The 17,638-nt window shown below is 55.6% G+C and overlaps 1 protein-coding gene across 1 annotated transcript in view; it reads left to right on the top strand.

Annotated features, from left to right (window-relative positions):
* Positions 1-16,855, top strand: part of GNAI2 (G protein subunit alpha i2) — an 85,986-nt gene extending 69,131 nt beyond the window's left edge. Inside the window, exons 5-9 of the mRNA XM_051986151.1 lie at positions 5,975-6,103; positions 9,657-9,786; positions 10,514-10,667; positions 13,396-13,615; positions 15,565-16,855. Of these exons, the coding sequence (XP_051842111.1) occupies positions 5,975-6,103; positions 9,657-9,786; positions 10,514-10,667; positions 13,396-13,586 (604 nt within the window). The 3' untranslated portion in view covers positions 13,587-13,615; positions 15,565-16,855. The remainder of the gene's footprint in view (positions 1-5,974; positions 6,104-9,656; positions 9,787-10,513; positions 10,668-13,395; positions 13,616-15,564) is intronic.
* The last annotated feature ends 783 nt before the right edge of the window (positions 16,856-17,638 follow it).

Below are 17,638 nucleotides of genomic sequence, written 5' to 3'. Positions count from 1 at the left end.
GTCAGTGGTGGAATGTGGACCATCTCTGCCGGGTGGTGGCTGGTGGCCCCGACCCCTTCGGTCCCCAGCCACTGCCCACTTTGGCATCTTGCTGAGATGGAGTCTGGGGTCTTCCAGCCCTTGGCCACCTCCACCGAGAGCTCAGTCTCTTTGTGGAAGGAGGGGGAAAGTTTTTCCCAGGGCTCCTCGCCTCTCCGGAGCCTCTGCTGCCCTTAGGCTTTGTCTCTGGCACAAAGCATTCTTGCCTCACTAGGCCACCTGTCTCTGAGCAGGCCCTTCAGAGGTCAGTGCTCCTGGATCGGGCGGCCGTGGGGACTGTTTACAGTCAATAGGGGCTGGGGAGAGAGGATCGTGTGTGGCAGGAACACGTAAGCCAAGGTTCTAGGTTTCAGGCTTGGTTCTCCTGCTTGTGACCTGGATGACTTTGAACAAGCCACTTTATTGTGATTGGATTATTAATAACAATAAGCTGGCCTTTCTTTATATTGTATTTTGAGGTTCGCAAAGTGCTTTATGAATATCTATCTCATCTGATCGTCATGACAACCCTGTGAGGGAGGTGAACGAAACACAGAGAGATTAAGTTACTTGTCCAGGAACAGCTCGGTGGCTCAGTGGCTAGAGCACCAGCCTGGAAGTCAGGAGGAGCTGAGTTCAAATCTGGCCTCAGACACTTAACACGTCCTCGCTGTGTGACCCTGGGCAAGTCACTTAACCCCGATTGCCTCAGGGGGGGAAAAAGCTATTTGCCCAGGATCACCTAACAAGTTAGTGACTGAGGTAGGATCTAAATTCTGGTCTTCCTGCCAGTGCTCTTGTCTCCCATGTCACCTACATCCCTCCATCTGCCTCTCCCTTTTACCATCTAAAATGAGATTAATTAGATGCTCTCTATGGTTCCTTCCAAATCTAAAGCCTTGATTCTCTGATTTGCAGAGGTATTGTTTCGGGGGATCCTCCTTAGAGGAAGAGGCCAGATAATGATGTCTTACCATGTGAACTGGAAAGTAGCCCTCTCACCTTATCTCTTCAATGTGAGGGTGTAGTCCTAGTTGCCATTAGCCACCAGTAGGCACAAAAAAGAACATATTCCAAGCCCAAGGGAAAACTGAGAGTCTGTTTCCCCCTCCATCATATCAGATAGCTCAATTCTGCTTTCAAGCCTCTGTTGTAATGCCATGGAATGCTGGGCAGTCAGTATGCAGGAAATGGAGGCAGTGACCACTCAGGTCCGAAAGGATTGCTGTCCCTGAAGACTGTTGATTACAGGACTTTTTAAAGATGGTAGCACCTCTGTTCCCACTTATCTGAGGACCTACTGAGCTAGCTGAGAGACGAGGGAGGATGCTTTGGGGTACAAGGTTGCTCAAAAGCTGGGTTGAGGTCAGCCGATGTGAGAATTTGAATTCTGCCCCTGTTGCTTCCTTCCCTTAGTCATTTAATCTGTGTAGGCTTCAGTGTCCTGACTCATCTGGGTGACCACTAAGGGCTCTGCTTATCCATAAACGAGAGTCAGTAATACTTGGGACCACTTACTTCATGGAGCTTGTGCAGAATGTTTTTTAAATGCCAAAGTTTTAGATAATCCCGAGCCTAGGTTTGACAGCTCCATCCTCCGGCCCTTCCTTTTTTCTCATTCTGGCGTTAAGAAGGAGCTTGAGGCCCAGTTTTCTCTTGTTCCCTTTTCCCATCTGTCCTTCGTGCTGGCGTCAGCCCCACGGGCCCTCCTCCTTGGCTCCATATCCTGTCCTGGTTGCAACAGAAGCTCCGGAGTTCTGGACAGCCCTTTCCTCTTCCTCCAGATCTGCCTCTAGCATGGCCGGGTCCATCCCTGGCCTTGTCATTTGTGGCAGAGAGGGTGACAGCCAAGCTTCGGGTTTCTGGACACACCCTTGTTCCTTATCCCTTTCTCCCTCGCCCACCCCCTAAGACAGCTCTCAGCCAAGGCTGTAGCATCCCTTGTCTCAAGTCATTCCTTCTCTTCCCCGGGTTGGGCAGGAAGCTGAGCTGATAAGCCATTGCTGAAGGTGGGGGTTTTAGAGCTCGTGGATGTGGGGCTCAGGGAATGGAAGGGACCTGAGAGAGGAGAAGGGACAGCACAAAAGAAGCAAGGGAAGGGGGTGGGAGTTGGAAGGAGGGGACAGGAGAGGAGAAACCTGCCCACACCCACTCCCTCCTACAGGCCAGCGGCCATATATCCTGAAGCTTGTGTGCATCACCACCAAGTCAGGCCAAACTTAGCTTTGTCATTAAATCCACAAGTCATAATTTGGGGCCCCAGGACAGTGTGGGTGGGCCCAGCACAAATAGTCCTAAGGCGGGGGTTCTGTCATGCTCTAGCCCCTCCTTCCCTTGGCAACAGAAGCCTTGAGCTGTGCTGGCCAAGGCCCAGCCCACAGGGGCTGGAGGCACATTCGGCCCTTCTGCATTACTCCAGATATCTAGAGGTCATGAAGTCCATCTCCCAGATTCCGAGCAGCTGTGCCAGCTTGGGCCCAAAGACCAGGGGAAAGTGATAGGGAGTTAGACTAGGAAGGGAAGGTAGTGTGCGTTCTAGAGCCCCCCATTCTGGAGTGCCAAAATAGACCATCCGGTCTAGCTCTCCGGAGGATCTCGGGACCAGCTGAGTCCTTGGTCTTTAAGCCTGGTGACCTGGATCCAGTCCATCCCCCTCAGAGAAGCTCAGTCACTGTCCCAGAGTCTCACAACTATTAAAGTAACACAAGGGGACTTGAATCCAGGTCCTGACTCCAAACCCTGTTATTCTTTCCACCAAAGGGTGACTGAATCTCCTTCCACTGACTGAGGAAGGCTGAGAAGTGCCTTCTGTGCCGTAGCACAGGTCAGAGAGGGACTTCCTCTTCCTTGCAGGAAGTCTTTGTGAAGACTAAATATAATTCCATCTTTACCATTATAATTGCTTGCATTTTGGGAACTTTTTCTCCCAACTTGGTTGATTATCCCTGTTTTTCAGATGAGGAGACTAAGGTCTAGAGAGGGAAACTAGAAAGGGTTACATAGCTAATAAATAGAAGAGCCAGGATTTGAAACTGTTACTTTTCCAAGTTGTATTCTTTTATTCATGCTTTGATGCCCCCCCCCTTTTTTTAAGAGACTAGGAGTGGATCTTGTACTAACTTATGTTTCATATTTAGGTAGTTGATTGCCTGCATAACCAAGGGCTCCCCTTTCCCCTCACACACCCTTTCCCCCCTCCCCCCATTGAGATTGAGACAATTTCCCTGGCATTTTCCACTAAGGATTCAGTAACTGAGGTCAGGCCCACAAAGTGAGTGACTTCTGCCCCTCGCAGTACTCACAAAAGCCTGTGCCTGTAGATCTGAGGAAGGCTGCTGTTCATATCACAGTGCTGCTCAGCATATGAGTAATCCTTAACTCCTGCCTCCACCTCGATCCTTCAGACTCCCTATTTCTAAAAGGGGCAAAAAAGGTGACCTCTGGGGTATTGAGTTATCGCAGAAGCTTCCCAGAAGGACGAGTAGGCTAGGATACTCAGGTACTCAGAAGGCCTGGGTTGGAGTCCTAAGGCTACCACTGTTAATTCTAGGCAAGTCATTTTCTCTCTAAGCCTCAACTGCCTCATCTATCAAACAGTTTGTAAACTTCAGAGTACAGGAAATGAGATTCTGTGTCAGTAACAATAAGTACGTACACATACAGATTGAAGCGTATGAGGGCATGGATGTAAACTATTCATGTTCCGTCCTCGAAGGACAACTAACCAGGAGTTACACCCAAAAAGATTTATTTGAGTCACATGACTAGGGTAAGGGCAGGAATATTTGGTAAAGTAACATACCCCATGATACTGCAGCCTGAATCAGGACTGCCTTTCCTGTTACTGTGTGGTGGGCAGGCCAGCCTCCTAGGCCTCTCGTCAGAGTTGCTAATGTTTCTAACCCAGAGGGTTCTTGGAATTCTTGGGATTTGGAGCTAGAAAGGAGGCTTTGATGTGATCTGATCCAATCCACCTGTTTTGCAGATTGGGAAACTGAGGCTGAGGGAGAGAAAAGGTGACACAGTGAGTGCTGCAGATGCCTAGGTTGTCCAAAGCATTTTGCCCTGCATTGCTATCTCACTGCCCTCTTATCCCTTGTTTAGCTTCCCTCCCCAAACAAGGCATCTGCACACAGTAGGGACTCAGCAAAGGATGACTGCCAGCCTAGTTGGAACATCAAGGGCTCCAGCCGGGCTTTCTTCCTGAACAGCCTCCACCCAGCAGCTGTTGCCCGTAAGGTGTTTTGCCACTAATGAGAGAGGAGCTCTGTTAATTATCGGGTAAAAGGGAGCTGAGGCCCAGGGGAACAGGTGTCGGCACCACCTCCTCCCCGTGAGGCCCCCAGCTCCACGGCTGTGATGGGGCTGTCATTCCCTGGGAAGACCAGCATGCATCAGCCCACCCTGCTGTTGGGGGAAGGTGGGGCTGGGGTGGGGAGAGAGTCTATGTCTGGGAAGCTCTGAGTTGCTAATTGCCAGATTACAGCCTGGAGAATTCCCTGATTAGCCCAGCTAATGGCTCAGAGGCAGCCTGTTTGTTCTAACCCAATTATATGCCAGAGATTACATGGCAGAGACCTAGCTGGAGCCTGGCTTCCCTCAGAGCAGAAGGACTACCTGGCTCCCGTCCTTCTCTTTGGCCCATGCGTGCCATCCTTGGCTGGGTCCCCACTACTGGCCCTCTCCCAGAGACTAGGAAAGCGGAACCAATTTGACAAGATAGTAGAAAAAAGTCTGCTCTTAAAGTCAGAAGAGCAGGGCTTGAGTCTCAGTTCTTACATTTCCTAAGCTGTGACAAATCACCATCCACCTCTGAACCAGAGCTTCCCACTCCATAAAGTGGTAATAATTGTACTCAACCTATCTCCTTCTCCAGGCTATGGTGAGAAAAAAGTACTGTCAACTCTAAAGCATTATAGGATGCAAGCTATTGTTCTTACTCAAGATAGAAGGCTGGAGTCTGCAGGCTGAATTCAAGTTCTGCCTCTGACACAGACCTTGCACAAGTCACTGAAGGCCATCAGTGCCCCAGCAACTCTAGGACTGTCAGTCACAGATGAGCTGCTCATCTGCATCTTCTGAAGGATTTTCAGTATAACAATCAGATCTAGTTTAAAAAAAAATAAAATAATTCTTTCACAAACATTTCCCCAGCACTCAGGTTAAGTCAAATCCTTTGGATCTCATTTTACTGAGTTTAAAATGGTGAGTATAGGAGAGCTAGTGGTAATAATCCCTACTCCATCACCTTCTCAAGACATGGGCAGGATCCAGATGCGAATGAACTTTGAAAACTATGCTCAATCTTTTCTTTCTTTTCTTTCTTTTTTTTTTTTATTAAAGCTTTTTATTTACAAGTTATATGCATGCGTAGTTTTTCAACATTGACCCTTACAAAACCTTCTGTTCCAAATTTTCCTCTCCTTCCCCCCACCTCCTCCCCTAGATGGCAGGTAGTCTCATACATGTTAAATATGTTAAAATGTATATTAAATCCAATATGTGTATACAGTTATCTTGCTGCACAAGAAAAAATCAGATCTAGAAGGAAAAAAACTGCAAAAGAAAACAAAATGCAAGCAAATAACAGTGAGAATTCTGTGTTGTGGTCCGCACTCAGTTCCCACAGTCCTTTCTCTGGGTGTATCTAGTTCTCTTTCATCACTGAGCAAGTGGAACTGGTTTGAATCATCTCATTGTTGAAAGAGAATGCTCTGTCTTTTCAAGTGAAGAGGGTTGGTAATTGTTTGAAGCAAAAATGGGAGGTGAGGTTAGTGACCTACAATTGAGCATCTTTGGTAAAGGGAAAGAGGAGCTCTAGGTTTGGATGAATATATTTATGAGGGAATGTGGGGGCAAATAGGTGGATTGAAGGCCAGATATCTCTTCTGGGCAAGTTTCAATGTCTCAGCACCCCAAATGCTTCCTAACCCTGTCTCTCTTTCCCCGTACCCAGCTATCTGAATGACCTGGAAAGGATATCTCGGTCCGATTACATCCCCACCCAACAGGATGTACTGAGAACCCGCGTAAAGACCACTGGCATTGTGGAGACTCATTTCACCTTCAAGGATCTGCACTTCAAGTAAGTGGGTAAAACTAGGGAAGGATAAAGCGAAAAAGAAAGCTCTCAACCAATATCTCTGAAGGAGAATGATATAAAAATGTTAACTAAAATCTTAGCAAAAAGACTATTGGTGTAGTAGTACTGTTGTCTCGATCTGAGTGCACAGAAGGGCTAGAAGCACAGACGGAGTGCACCAGAGACACGGGAGCCATCAAGTCCAGCCTCCTTATTGAACCATTGGAAAAAGTGAAGCGCAGAAGGGTTAAATGACTGCCTCGGTTACACGGGTGGTTAGTGGCTGAGCCAGGATATGAATCTAGGCTCTTAGACTCCTGGTCCTGCCTGGCCTGTGGCCCTCCAGCCTTCCAGGCTTCAAACCCTCACCAGGTTTTGTGATCCCTGTCCCCCTTTGTCAGTGAAGGTGAAAGAGAGAGTGGGGTGTCCCTAGTTAAGAACACTCAATATTTATTAAGCACCTATTACATTCAGAACATAGGATTAGGGTATGAGAAGAAACAAATCTCCACAATGAGGAAAACCACATGGGAAAGTAGATGAGGGTTGTCCTCAGAGTTAGAACTATCTAGGTTCAAATCTCCTTTCTGTAGTGAATTGTCACCAGTACAAGTGCTCTACGCTAATAAAATCACCAGTTCTAGACCCCAATAAAGCATTGCACTTATCTGGTTCTTTAAGGTTTGCAGAGCTTTATGTGTACATTAACTCCTGGGTCCTCACAATAGTCCCATAAGGTTGGTATTATTATCCCCATTTTACAGATGAAGAAATAGAGGTTGGGACAAGTGGTTTACCCAAAGTCACACACTTAGTGAGTGTCTGAAGCAAGATTCTGACTCCAGGGCCAGCTCTTTGTCCATACGGACTCTAGCTAAGACAGCCTCTGCCCTGGTGGTGCTTATAATCTGGGCGCATAATAAACAGCAAGATGGCTAAGAGCGCTCGCTGTCTGAGGTCCTGGTCCTTGGGGATCAGAGGAATCTTCGCTTTTTAGAGGAAGTAGCCTAGGAAGGGAAGCAGGCTTTCAGAAAGGGCGGGGGGGGGGGGGGGGGTTCCACCATGGACAAGGCAGGGATTCCAGCAGGGAGGACGATCTGCTCAGGGCCCGTAGGTATCGAGCGTGTTTCCTGGGGATAGCAGACCATCTGGTTGGGCCATGGATAGGGAAAGTATGAGGTGCAGCTACAGAGGGCCTTGCGTGTCAGGCGAGAGAGGATGTGGTAGACAGCAGGGAGCCTCGGAAAGGTTCTGAGCAAAGCATTGGAGGGGGCGGGCTATGGAATCATTCTCTGTGGTGTACCCTGGGGAAGTAGCATAGAATCAGGGTTTAGCTTTAGAAGAGACTTTAGATATCAAGTCCATTCTGCCTTGTCTCCCAAGTGAGAAAAATGTGGTAGGCTCACACAGGTAGGGAGCAGCTTTGACCAGAACCCAAGTCTGAAAGAAGGGGTCTGTTCCCCCTTCCCCCAGCTGTCCTGGGTTCTGTCCCAAGAGGCCTGGGATTTGCACTCCTGAGGAGTTCTCAAGTCTCCCTCGTGGCTAAAATCCAGTTCTGGAAGAGAGTCACAACAGCCCCCCAAAGTAAGGGAAGCATGTGCTTCCTGTGCTGTGACTCTGGGCAATACCCTCTCCGTCCCTGTGTCTCGGTTTCCACATCAGCGTATTGAAGGAATTGGATTAAATGATCTCTCAGACCCCCTCCCTCCATTTTTCCCCCTGAAGAAAATTTTCATCACCCCCAAAGCTCACTCTGGAGGTTCCTTTGTAACTACCAAAAAAATCTTTTTAGGGAAAAACAAACAGAAAGTAGCAGGTCAGGCAGAAAAGATGCTGCTTCCTTCAGCCTCTGAGTCTGCCTCAGCGGGCAGCAGGAGTTGTTTGCCCTTATCCAGGCCAGGAGAGCTGGGACTCAGTTTCCCCTGGTTTCCTCTTTAGAGGAGCCAGAGAGAGAGAGCACTGTGGCTGGTGAGGAGAGCACAGTACAGCGCTTACTGGAGAATGCCATAATTTCAGAGGTAGGAGGGACTTTTACCCTCCATTTCACAGGTGAGGAAGTTAAGGCCTCCGAGGTAAAGGAGCACTCACAGGAGAGCCGGGCCTGATTCCCTGGCTGAGAGAAAGCCGCTTGGCCCCAGACATGGGCAGGTGGGAGGGTGAGCTGGGCCCCGCTGCCAGCGGGAAAGGGCGGCTGTGAGGACTCGGAGCAGCACTTAGAGTCCCTGAGCAGGAGGAGGATAGGACGGGGCTGGATTGCTGCCATTTTGCAGGTGAGGAAGAGTAGGGAGTAAAGGGAAGGGCCTGGAACTGTGGCTTTAAATCTTGGCTCCTTGCTGGTGACAAGGCCTTGGGAGCCACGAACCTGGCAGAGCTTCAGCTTTGCCTCTGTAGGAGAGAGAGAATCAGCCACGGACCACCTTCCTCCCAGCTCCGCTCGGGGGCTTTGCAAGCTTACCAGCTCAAACAGATCTCAGCGTCCCCTTTGCCATCTTTATTAATCTCCCAGGCACGTGTCCCCCCCGCCAGAGAGAGGGAAATTCTCGGCCCAGACGGGCACTTACACTCACAGCTTATGCGTCCCCTGCTTCTGTGAGCCAGCATCTGGGAAACGCTGTGGCCCGCCTCAGCTCCCCCCCGGGACGCATGCTGGGGGGTCCTGCAGCCCGGGAGCCCTCTGCCACCTGTCACTGTGAAAGGAAGGAGCCCGGGGCAGGGGGGGACAGGGGCTGAGACCCAGGCCGCCTCAGACACCTACAGAGCTGGAGGTGGAAGGGATCAGTCGGGGGGAGAGGCAGAGACAGAGAGATAGCGCCAAGAGAGTCCAAACTCGCCTTTTCCCTGGCAAGGCCCAGGAAAGCTTATTCGCTGCAGGCCGCAGACCAGGGCTCCTCTCCTGGTCCTCAGGCCAGCAGCCAAAGGCGCATGGGGAGGATGCAGATCTCAGGGGCCCCGAATCAGGCCCACCAACCTGATGAGCCCCCCATGTCTCCCTCTGACCTCGGGCCTGGCACCAGTGCCCCCCTTTAACAGCGCTCCCCCGACACTCAGACCCCAGGTAGGGACCACAGGTGTGTCGTTTACCTTCCCTCAGCCTAGGCTAAAAGGGCAGCGATTGTCCCTGAGCTCCCCGGCTCAGAGGGCTGTTGTGAGGAACACACACTCATACACACCCAACCACACACAGACACACACGTATGTGAGACATGTGGCATCGCTCCCCGAGGCCGGGTAGACATTATATCCTTAGCTGGAGAGAGGGCCTGGGGGGCAGGAGGGAGCAGGGACGGCTCCAAGCACCCAAAGGGACGCTCGGTGCCGGTGACATTGCCCTGGTTCTTCTTGGCCCCAGAGAGCAGAACTCGGCAGAAAGACTTGGTCCCGAGGAAAGGAAAGCTTGCTGCCGTGGGCGGCCGGGCTGCCTGGGTGTCTGAGTATGTTGGGCAGCGGCTGCTCACTGCTCTGAGGGCAGGAGGGAGCCGCCTTTGTTCCTGGGGCGGAGTTGGGGGCAGGGAGAGGGAGCAGGGCCACAGACTGACCCGAGCCCCCGTGTTTGCAGGATGTTTGATGTGGGCGGGCAGAGGTCCGAGCGGAAGAAGTGGATTCACTGTTTCGAGGGCGTGACGGCCATCATCTTCTGTGTGGCCCTGAGCGCCTATGACCTGGTCCTGGCCGAAGATGAGGAGATGGTAAGGTTTCGCCCCTTCCCCCCGCTGCCAGCCAGCGCCCCCTCAGAGGCTCCGGGCACGTGGGGTTGACATTCCCCCACACTGATGCTAGGGGAGGGGGACGACCATTGGCAGGAAGACAGAGGCCCTGGAGACCGGGACGGGGCATACAAAGCACCCCCTCCTTCTGCCCTAAGGAGCCCTCGCTCCCAGATTAACTCCCACTGACAATCAGCAGAAAAGTCTAATTACAGAAGGAGTTGCAGGGAGATAAGTTAGGAGGGATGGTGGGAAAGTTGCCTGAGGGACCTTGGGCTGGGACGAGAAGGCGGCCTTCAGTCAGGCCTAGATTTTATCCCCGAAGGCCTGGCCTGTTTGCCCCTCTAGGAGGCTTCTTTCTTGTAACAAAGGGGCCTCAGTCTCCCACTGACGCCCACTGCTGCCTCCCTGCTCCTTCCTGAGCCCACTGGCTCCCAGCAAGGGCTCAGCTGGTGCACTAGCACACAAGTGGAGCAGCTGGGGGGGGGGCGCAGCAGCAGGGCCCACTGCGCTCCCTTTGCCCCAGCAGGTGGGTCTCAGGGACAGAAGGGACCCCCTCCACCCCCAGCTATGCCTGGGGCACTGCCCAGTCCGCCTCCGATCTGGCCCAGGGGGGTGGGACGGGGTGGTCCTGGGCGCCTCAGACCTCCAGGATTCCGTTTCTTCCTCCCCCTCGGCTGACCTTCCCTCTTCCCTCTGCCTCCCCTAGAATCGAATGCACGAGAGCATGAAGCTTTTTGATAGCATCTGCAACAACAAGTGGTTCACAGACACCTCCATCATCCTTTTCCTCAATAAGAAGGACCTGTTTGAAGAGAAGATCACTCACAGCCCCCTCACCATCTGCTTTCCCGAGTATTCAGGTACGAGGCCTGGGGAGAAGGGGAGGAGGAGGGGCCCTGCCTTCTGCTTGCTCAGGTGCCGGGCTGGCTGGGCAGGCAGAGCTCTCCATCTGCTTCCCCGAGGGCCCGGAGGGAGTGGGGCACGGGCCCAGGCTTCACAGCTCCCAACAGTGGCCATCGGGGGCTCGGCAGGGAGGAGACTGCCCTGCACCCCCGGGCAGGAGAGGGGCCCCTCACTCCCCCTCTGTTTCCTCATTGGGAAAATGAAAGTCAGAGCAGATGGCCTAGAGGCAGCCTGAGCCTTCCTGATAGCCCTGCTGGCCCTCCATGGGACAGGAAGGGGGAGGGCAGGGGCTGGAGACATGGCTCCGAGCCCCCTCCCCAGTGTTCTCCTGTCCCGGTTACAAGGAACCAGGCCCTGGATGGAGAGGGAGAATGGGGGGGGGGGGGGCGGGGACGCTCAGGGCTGAAGGCAGCCACGTCCTGACGGAGGGACACAGTGACGGGGACACTCCCTGGACCCCACTGGGCCCGAGAAGGCCGGGCAAGCACTGTCCGGTGGTCCAAGGGGGCCCTCTGCTGGATGAGAGGGGGATGGCAGCTAGCCCTAAGCTGAGTTCTCAGCCTCTGCCCATAGAAACTGTCCCCAAGGGGAAGGGGGGCTGGGGCTCAGGAAGCCCCTCGGATGGAGGACCCATCGTCCTGACATCAGTCCAGGCTTCTGCCGTGACCAGAAGAAAGGGAGGGCCGGGGTGGGGCGGGCGGCGATGGGAAGACCCTGATTGTGTGCCAGCCAGCCCACTTCCATGCCCTCCCCTGCCCCCCACCTTGTGTAAGAGGCCCCCGCCTGGGGCCTGTCCGGCCTCGGAGCCTCACTGCCCCTTGTCTGCATTAGAATGTTGGCTCCGAGAGGGGAGAAGTGCGTTTCTCCCTCTCTCTGTCCCTGGGCACAGGGCGTGGCTTATAGGTGGTCACTGTAAATCCTTGACCGACAGACCACCTGGCAGCCTCCGCAGCATCCAGCCCATTTTCCACACAGGTCAAATTAATCTCTCTAAACCACCAGGGTAGCTGTGTCCCTCCCGGTCTGAGCGTCCTCTGCGGCTCGCCACGGGACAAAGCCCAAGCTTCCCAGCCTGGCATCTAAAACCCCTCCCGTCTGGCTCCCCGCCTCCTTCCGTACTTACTTTCTATTCCTCTCCTCCCAGCGCCGCACCTTCCAGGCAAACTGCTCTTCCGCCTCTCCCGGACCCCGAGACTCCAGGCCTTACGTAGCCCGTCCCGTGCTTGGAATGGCCCCCCTCCCAGCTCCGCCAAGCCCGGCCCAGGCGCCGCTCTGCCCCCCTCACTCTTGCCCGATTTCTCCTCAGGGCGCTCCCCCTTGCACTGAATTTGAGGCAGATGGGTGGATTGAAGGCCAGACCCAGTCAGGATCCTTATAAATGTTAGCTGTTATCATCGTCATCATTGTGTACCCCTCACATGCCCATCACCCACATCCAGAACAGGAGGCTCCCTGACCGCAGCAGCCATTTTTCACTTCCATGGTTTCTCCGGGGCCTTGCACACGATTCACTAATGCTTGTTGCCTTGAAAGGGAGCCGAGAAGAGCCCCGAGTCCTTGCCAGCCTTCACAGGGCCAGGTGTCAGAGGCTGGATCTGAACGAAGTTTCTACCAGCTCCAAGTTTGGCTCTTGTTCCAGTAGGTGATAGTGCCAAGGCCGGGACCCCAGGATGGTCCCGCGGAGAAGGCCGTCCAAGCGGTCGGCACACCGTGAATGGCTGTCCTTGGGACGTGGCCATTCAGCGGGTCAAAAACGGCCTCCGGGGCACTTTATCTCTCTGGTCCACAAATCCTCTGCTGAAATCTAGCATCAGTCTAGAAATGATGTGAGAAGAAGGAAAATTCATCTAATTGGACCAGAAATCCATCTTAGACTTGGGCATTGGCTTTTTGGGCCCTACATATAAAGTTACATTTCTCCCTGCCCATTAGAACCCTTTGTGACCGATTCCCACCTCTTCTTCTAGATGTGCATTCGCTAGTCGTCCCTAGAGTTTCGCCTTCTCAGGTTTCAGCGGGATCCAACAGCATACAAATTTTATTTTTTCCTCTGTGGGGCGGCTGTCTTTGCCCCGTGGGACTCTACAGCATGTCCCGTGTTCTCTGTGGGCTTTCCAAGTTCCTTGACAGCGATTCAGTAGTGACACCTGCCTGTCCAGAGGTAGAGATTTTCTGGATCTGGTACCTCGGGCTCATTGGGAGTAATTGGACACTCTCTGATCGGCCGCTTTTTCCCTCTTTGTCCGAAGATGATCCTCCCGTACAGAGAAAGCAGTGGTGACGTAAGCGGTCCCGCGGCTTTCACTGCCGTCGTCCCCGCCAGCCTGAGCAGCGGCGGTCCTATTCCTTCTTCCCCCGGTGCAGGAGAACGTTATCTTGGCTATATTACGATATATCATCGCTTACCTACCCTCGCTTCACACGCTCGCACGTTCTTTTAAGGTCTTCGCCCGGGCGGGGAGCCCCCTCTGTGCCCCATCAGACGTGTTAAACACTTTTCCTTTTTCCCCATCAGAATTGTTTTCCCACGTATTCTGCCCGCACGGGTGAGCCCGCGGTGCCCCCGAGTTGTCTCTGGCACTTGGTCCTGGGAGACGGGCTGCGGAGCCTCGCCCTGGGGCCGAGGCGGGGCTTGGGGCCGGTCTGGGAAGGGCCGCCCGTGCCCATCGCCCACTCTCTCTGCAGGGGCGAACAAGTATGACGAGGCCGCCAGCTACATCCAGAGCAAGTTCGAGGACCTGAACAAGCGGAAGGACACCAAGGAAATCTACACGCACTTCACGTGTGCCACCGACACCAAGAACGTGCAGTTCGTGTTCGACGCCGTCACCGACGTCATCATCAAAAACAACCTGAAGGACTGCGGCCTCTTCTGAGCAGGCGGCCGAGGGCCTGCGGGCAGGAGGTGGGGAGCAGGGGGCGAGGGGCGGGGCGAGGAGGGGGACACAGGCTGGGGGGACGGGCAGGCTGGGCTTCCTGGGAGAGATGTGGGACGGCTGGGCTGGGCTTCCTGGGGGCACAGGAACAGCCGGGCTGGGCTTTCTGGGGGAGACGCGGGATGGCTGGGCTGGGCTTTCTGGGGGAGACGCAGGATGGCCGGGCTGGGCTTTCTGGGGGAGACGCGGGACGGCCGGGCTGGGCTTTCTGGGGGAGACGCGGGACGGCCGGGCTGGGCTTTCTGGGGGAGACGCGGGACGGCCGGGCTGGGCTTTCTGGGGGAGACGCGGGACGGCTGGGCTGGGCTTTCTGGGAGAGATGTGGGACGGCCGGGCTGGGCTTCCTGGGGGCACAGGAACAGCCGGGCTGGGCTTCCTGGGGGAGACGCGGGACGGCCGGGCTGGGCTTCCTGGGGGAGACGCGGGACGGCCGGGCTGGGCTTCCTGGGGGAGACGCGGACGGCCGGGCTGGGCTTCCTGGGGGAGACGCGGGACGGCCGGGCTGGGCTTCCTGGGGGAGACGCGGGACGGCCGGGCTGGGCTTCCTGGGGGAGACGCGGGACGGCCGGGCTGGGCTTTCTGGGGGAGACGCGGGATGGCCGGCTGGGCTTTCTGGGGGAGACGCGGGATGGCCGGGCTGGGCTTTCTGGGGGAGACGCGGGACGGCCGGGCTGGGCTTCCTGGGGGCACAGGGACAGCCGGGCTGGGCTTTCTGGGGGAGACGCGGGATGGCCGGGCTGGGCTTTCTGGGGGAGACGCAGGATGGCCGGGCTGGGCTTTCTGGGGGAGACGCGGGACGGCCGGGCTGGGCTTTCTGGGGGAGACGCGGGACGGCCGGGCTGGGCTTCCTGGGGGCACAGGGACAGCCGGGCTGGGCTTTCTGGGGGAGACGCGGGATGGCCGGGCTGGGCTTTCTGGGGGAGACGCAGGATGGCCGGGCTGGCTTTCTGGGGGAGACGCGGGACGGCCGGGCTGGGCTTTCTGGGGGAGACGCGGGACGGCCGGGCTGGGCTTTCTGGGGGAGACGCGGGACAGCCGGGCTGGGCTTTCTGGGAGAGATGTGGGACGGCCGGGCTGGGCTTCCTGGGGGCACAGGAACAGCCGGGCTGGGCTTCCTGGGGGAGACGCGGGACGGCCGGGCTGGGCTTCCTGGGGGAGACACGGGACGGCCGGGCTGGGCTTCCTGGGGGAGACGCGGGACGGCCGGGCTGGGCTTTCTGGGGAGACGCGGGATGGCCGGGCTGGGCTTTCTGGGGGAGACGCGGGATGGCCGGCTGGGCTTTCTGGGGGAGACGCGGGACGGCCGGGCTGGGCTTCCTGGGGGCACAGGGACAGCCGGGCTGGGCTTTCTGGGGGAGACGCGGGATGGCCGGGCTGGGCTTTCCGGGGGAGACGCAGCTCTGAGCCCAGGAAGTTTTCTCTTTGGAGAGGAGGGGGACACAGGCTGGGGGCAAGGGCTGCCACGTCTCTGGGGAGCCCATGGTCTGGGGAAGAGAGCAGTGTGCAGACACACACATGCGCACATGCACCCGCACACACAGGGACACACGCATGTGCACGCGCTCTCTCTCACACACTCGCTGTGAGTAGTGCAGGAAGGCTGCCAGGAACTAAAGTCCAGATGGGCTTCCCTCCCAGGGGGCCCTAGCAACAGGGGCTTGGCCGCAGACACAGCCGGTGCAGGGGCCGCTGGCATCCCTCTTGCCACCCCAAGCCCTCAGAAAACCTGGTAACCGGGCAACAGCAGGCTGAAGTCCGCGGCCGGGACATTGGCGGATGGGCAGGGCCATTGTTCCGGGGCTGGGAAGTGCAGAGGGAAGGAGATGCTGAGGCGGAAGCCTCCAGTGGGAGCTCTGGGGGGAGCGGGGCCCACCTGGGCGGCCTCCGCGGCCTCACCTCTCCTCCTCCCTCCCACCAGGACCACTCGAGCTGCTCAGTCTCTGAGCAGGAGGAAGATGCAGACAGGACCAAGAAAGGAAGGATGCACCATGATAGCGACTCCAACTTCTCTCCCCACAGCCTCCTCCCCCTCCCTCTGTTTCCATGTTCTGGTTTCTCCCCACCTAACAAAGAGACTTTGGTGAAGAGTATGGAAGGCGGAGGCCCCCCGAGCCTGCGGGCCTGCCGCCGGGAGGGCCCTTCCGCCCCCCGCCCTTGCCTCCCCCTCCCTCCGCAGCAGCCCCCTCAGCTCCGCCCCGGGCCGCATCCCGCTTTCTCTTCTACTTTATTCTGTGTTGGGGGGAGGGGGGTGTCGGTCTTTCTGAAACTCGGGTTCGTGGTAAAGGAAATCCTGTATTTCTCTGGCCAATACTGTCGGCCCCTCTGCCTTGCCAGGACCCCCAGCCCAGCCCCGGTCAGCGTTTATGGCCCCCAGGCCCTACACTCGGTGAGCCCCTCGCCGGCCGTGCCCGGCCCGCTCGGGGCATCGGGGAGCCCTTCCAGGATAAAGCACAAACCCACCCTGAGCAGGACGGGGACAGCGATGACAACATTCCTTAGCCCAGAAGTCCCAAAGCTCCTCTCTGTTTTTCTTGGACCTTTTGTGTGTATGTTTTTTTAAAATATAAAACAAAACTGTAGGGACCTTTTTAGAGAAGACTATTTAAAACTGTCATGTACTAAATGGCTGAGTCGTCCTGATCTGTGCTGGATCACCTCCTCCAGGGGAGCCCGTGCCTTGGCTTGTCTGTCTGTTTACATCTGTCTGTCTCATTGCTTGCTCTGGCCCTGGGGGCTGTTGTGGGGGCTTCGCCTGTGTCCCGTGTCCCCCGACAAGGGGACAGCAGCCTCTCCAGCCGCTCAAAGCCTCATCTCCTTCCCCCTCTTCCTTTTCTTCTTCATTCCAACTCCCCCCACCCAGAATTCTCCGTTCCAGTCCGTCTCCCGTCCCCCCCAACAAAGGTTCCAAAGGGCTAAGTCTCGAGTCAACTGCCAACGTCACCGGGGGCTTCTCCTCATCTCCCACTCCCCCACCCCTGCCCCGTCCCCCTTCGGCAGCTCTCCCGTCAGCTCCATTAACTGTAGCTCCTTAGCTCTAACGATAGGAAAGTCCACTGCCATGAGGGCTCCCGTCTTCATCCTCATCCTCAGTCCCCCGAACCCTGCCCCAGGCCCCAGAGTCAACAGCATCGGATGCCTCCTCGCTTTTTTCACACGTTTTATCAAATTGTTCACCTGGTTTGAAATAATAAAATGTAGAAAGAAAAACATCCACTCGCTCCAGGTCTTTTTTGTCTTCTCTGATGTAGCTCAGGGGTCCCTCAGGCTCCGGCTTCAGTTTCCAGAATTCCCCTGCACCAACCCCGGGGAGTAGGACATCCCATCCCGGGCCAGTGAGGGGGTGCTGGTGCTCCCACACCTGTCCCGGAGCAGCGCTGGTGGTGTGCGGCGGTACCCTGGGCAGGGCATTCCCGGCCATACCTCTCCCTGTGCAGTCATATACAGCATCCCTCCCAGCAGAGCACAGAGCATTAAACTGACACGGGGCGGGCAGCGGAGCAGGTTCAGGATCCCCAAACGTTGTGCCTGAATCGGGCTATGGGTCATCAGCGTGAAAACACAGCCTGTCCTGTTGACCAAGGTCAGCACTTGTCCCCATCACCTGGTAGGGACTCGGAAGTGAGAAGAGTGTTGGGGAGTTAACTGGGCACCCTTCCCTAGGGTTTGGTGCCTCTTGTGCCTCATGTCTCCATATTGGTATAGTAAGGACGTAGGAGAGTTCACTTGCTCCCAAAGCAAACATTTCTTCCTTATTGTCATCAGAACTTACGTATTCCATTCTGACCCCCAAAGGCCACCTAGAAGAAATCTGAGAATCCAGGTACCTTCTTGTAACTCTGGAATCCTGTCTTTTTTTTTAATTTTTATTTTTTTATCATAATTTTTTTATTGACATAACACATGCCTGGGTAATTTTTTACATTATCCCTTGCACTCACTTCTGTTCTGACTTTTCCCCTCCCTCCCTCCACCCACTTTCCCAGATGCCAAGC

This window comes from Antechinus flavipes, chromosome 1 (genome assembly GCF_016432865.1).
Source record: "Antechinus flavipes isolate AdamAnt ecotype Samford, QLD, Australia chromosome 1, AdamAnt_v2, whole genome shotgun sequence".
NCBI classification, from domain to species: domain Eukaryota; kingdom Metazoa; phylum Chordata; class Mammalia; order Dasyuromorphia; family Dasyuridae; genus Antechinus; species Antechinus flavipes.
The sequence above is the reverse complement of the archived record's forward strand: the minus strand, read 5'-3'. Positions and strand labels throughout refer to the sequence as shown.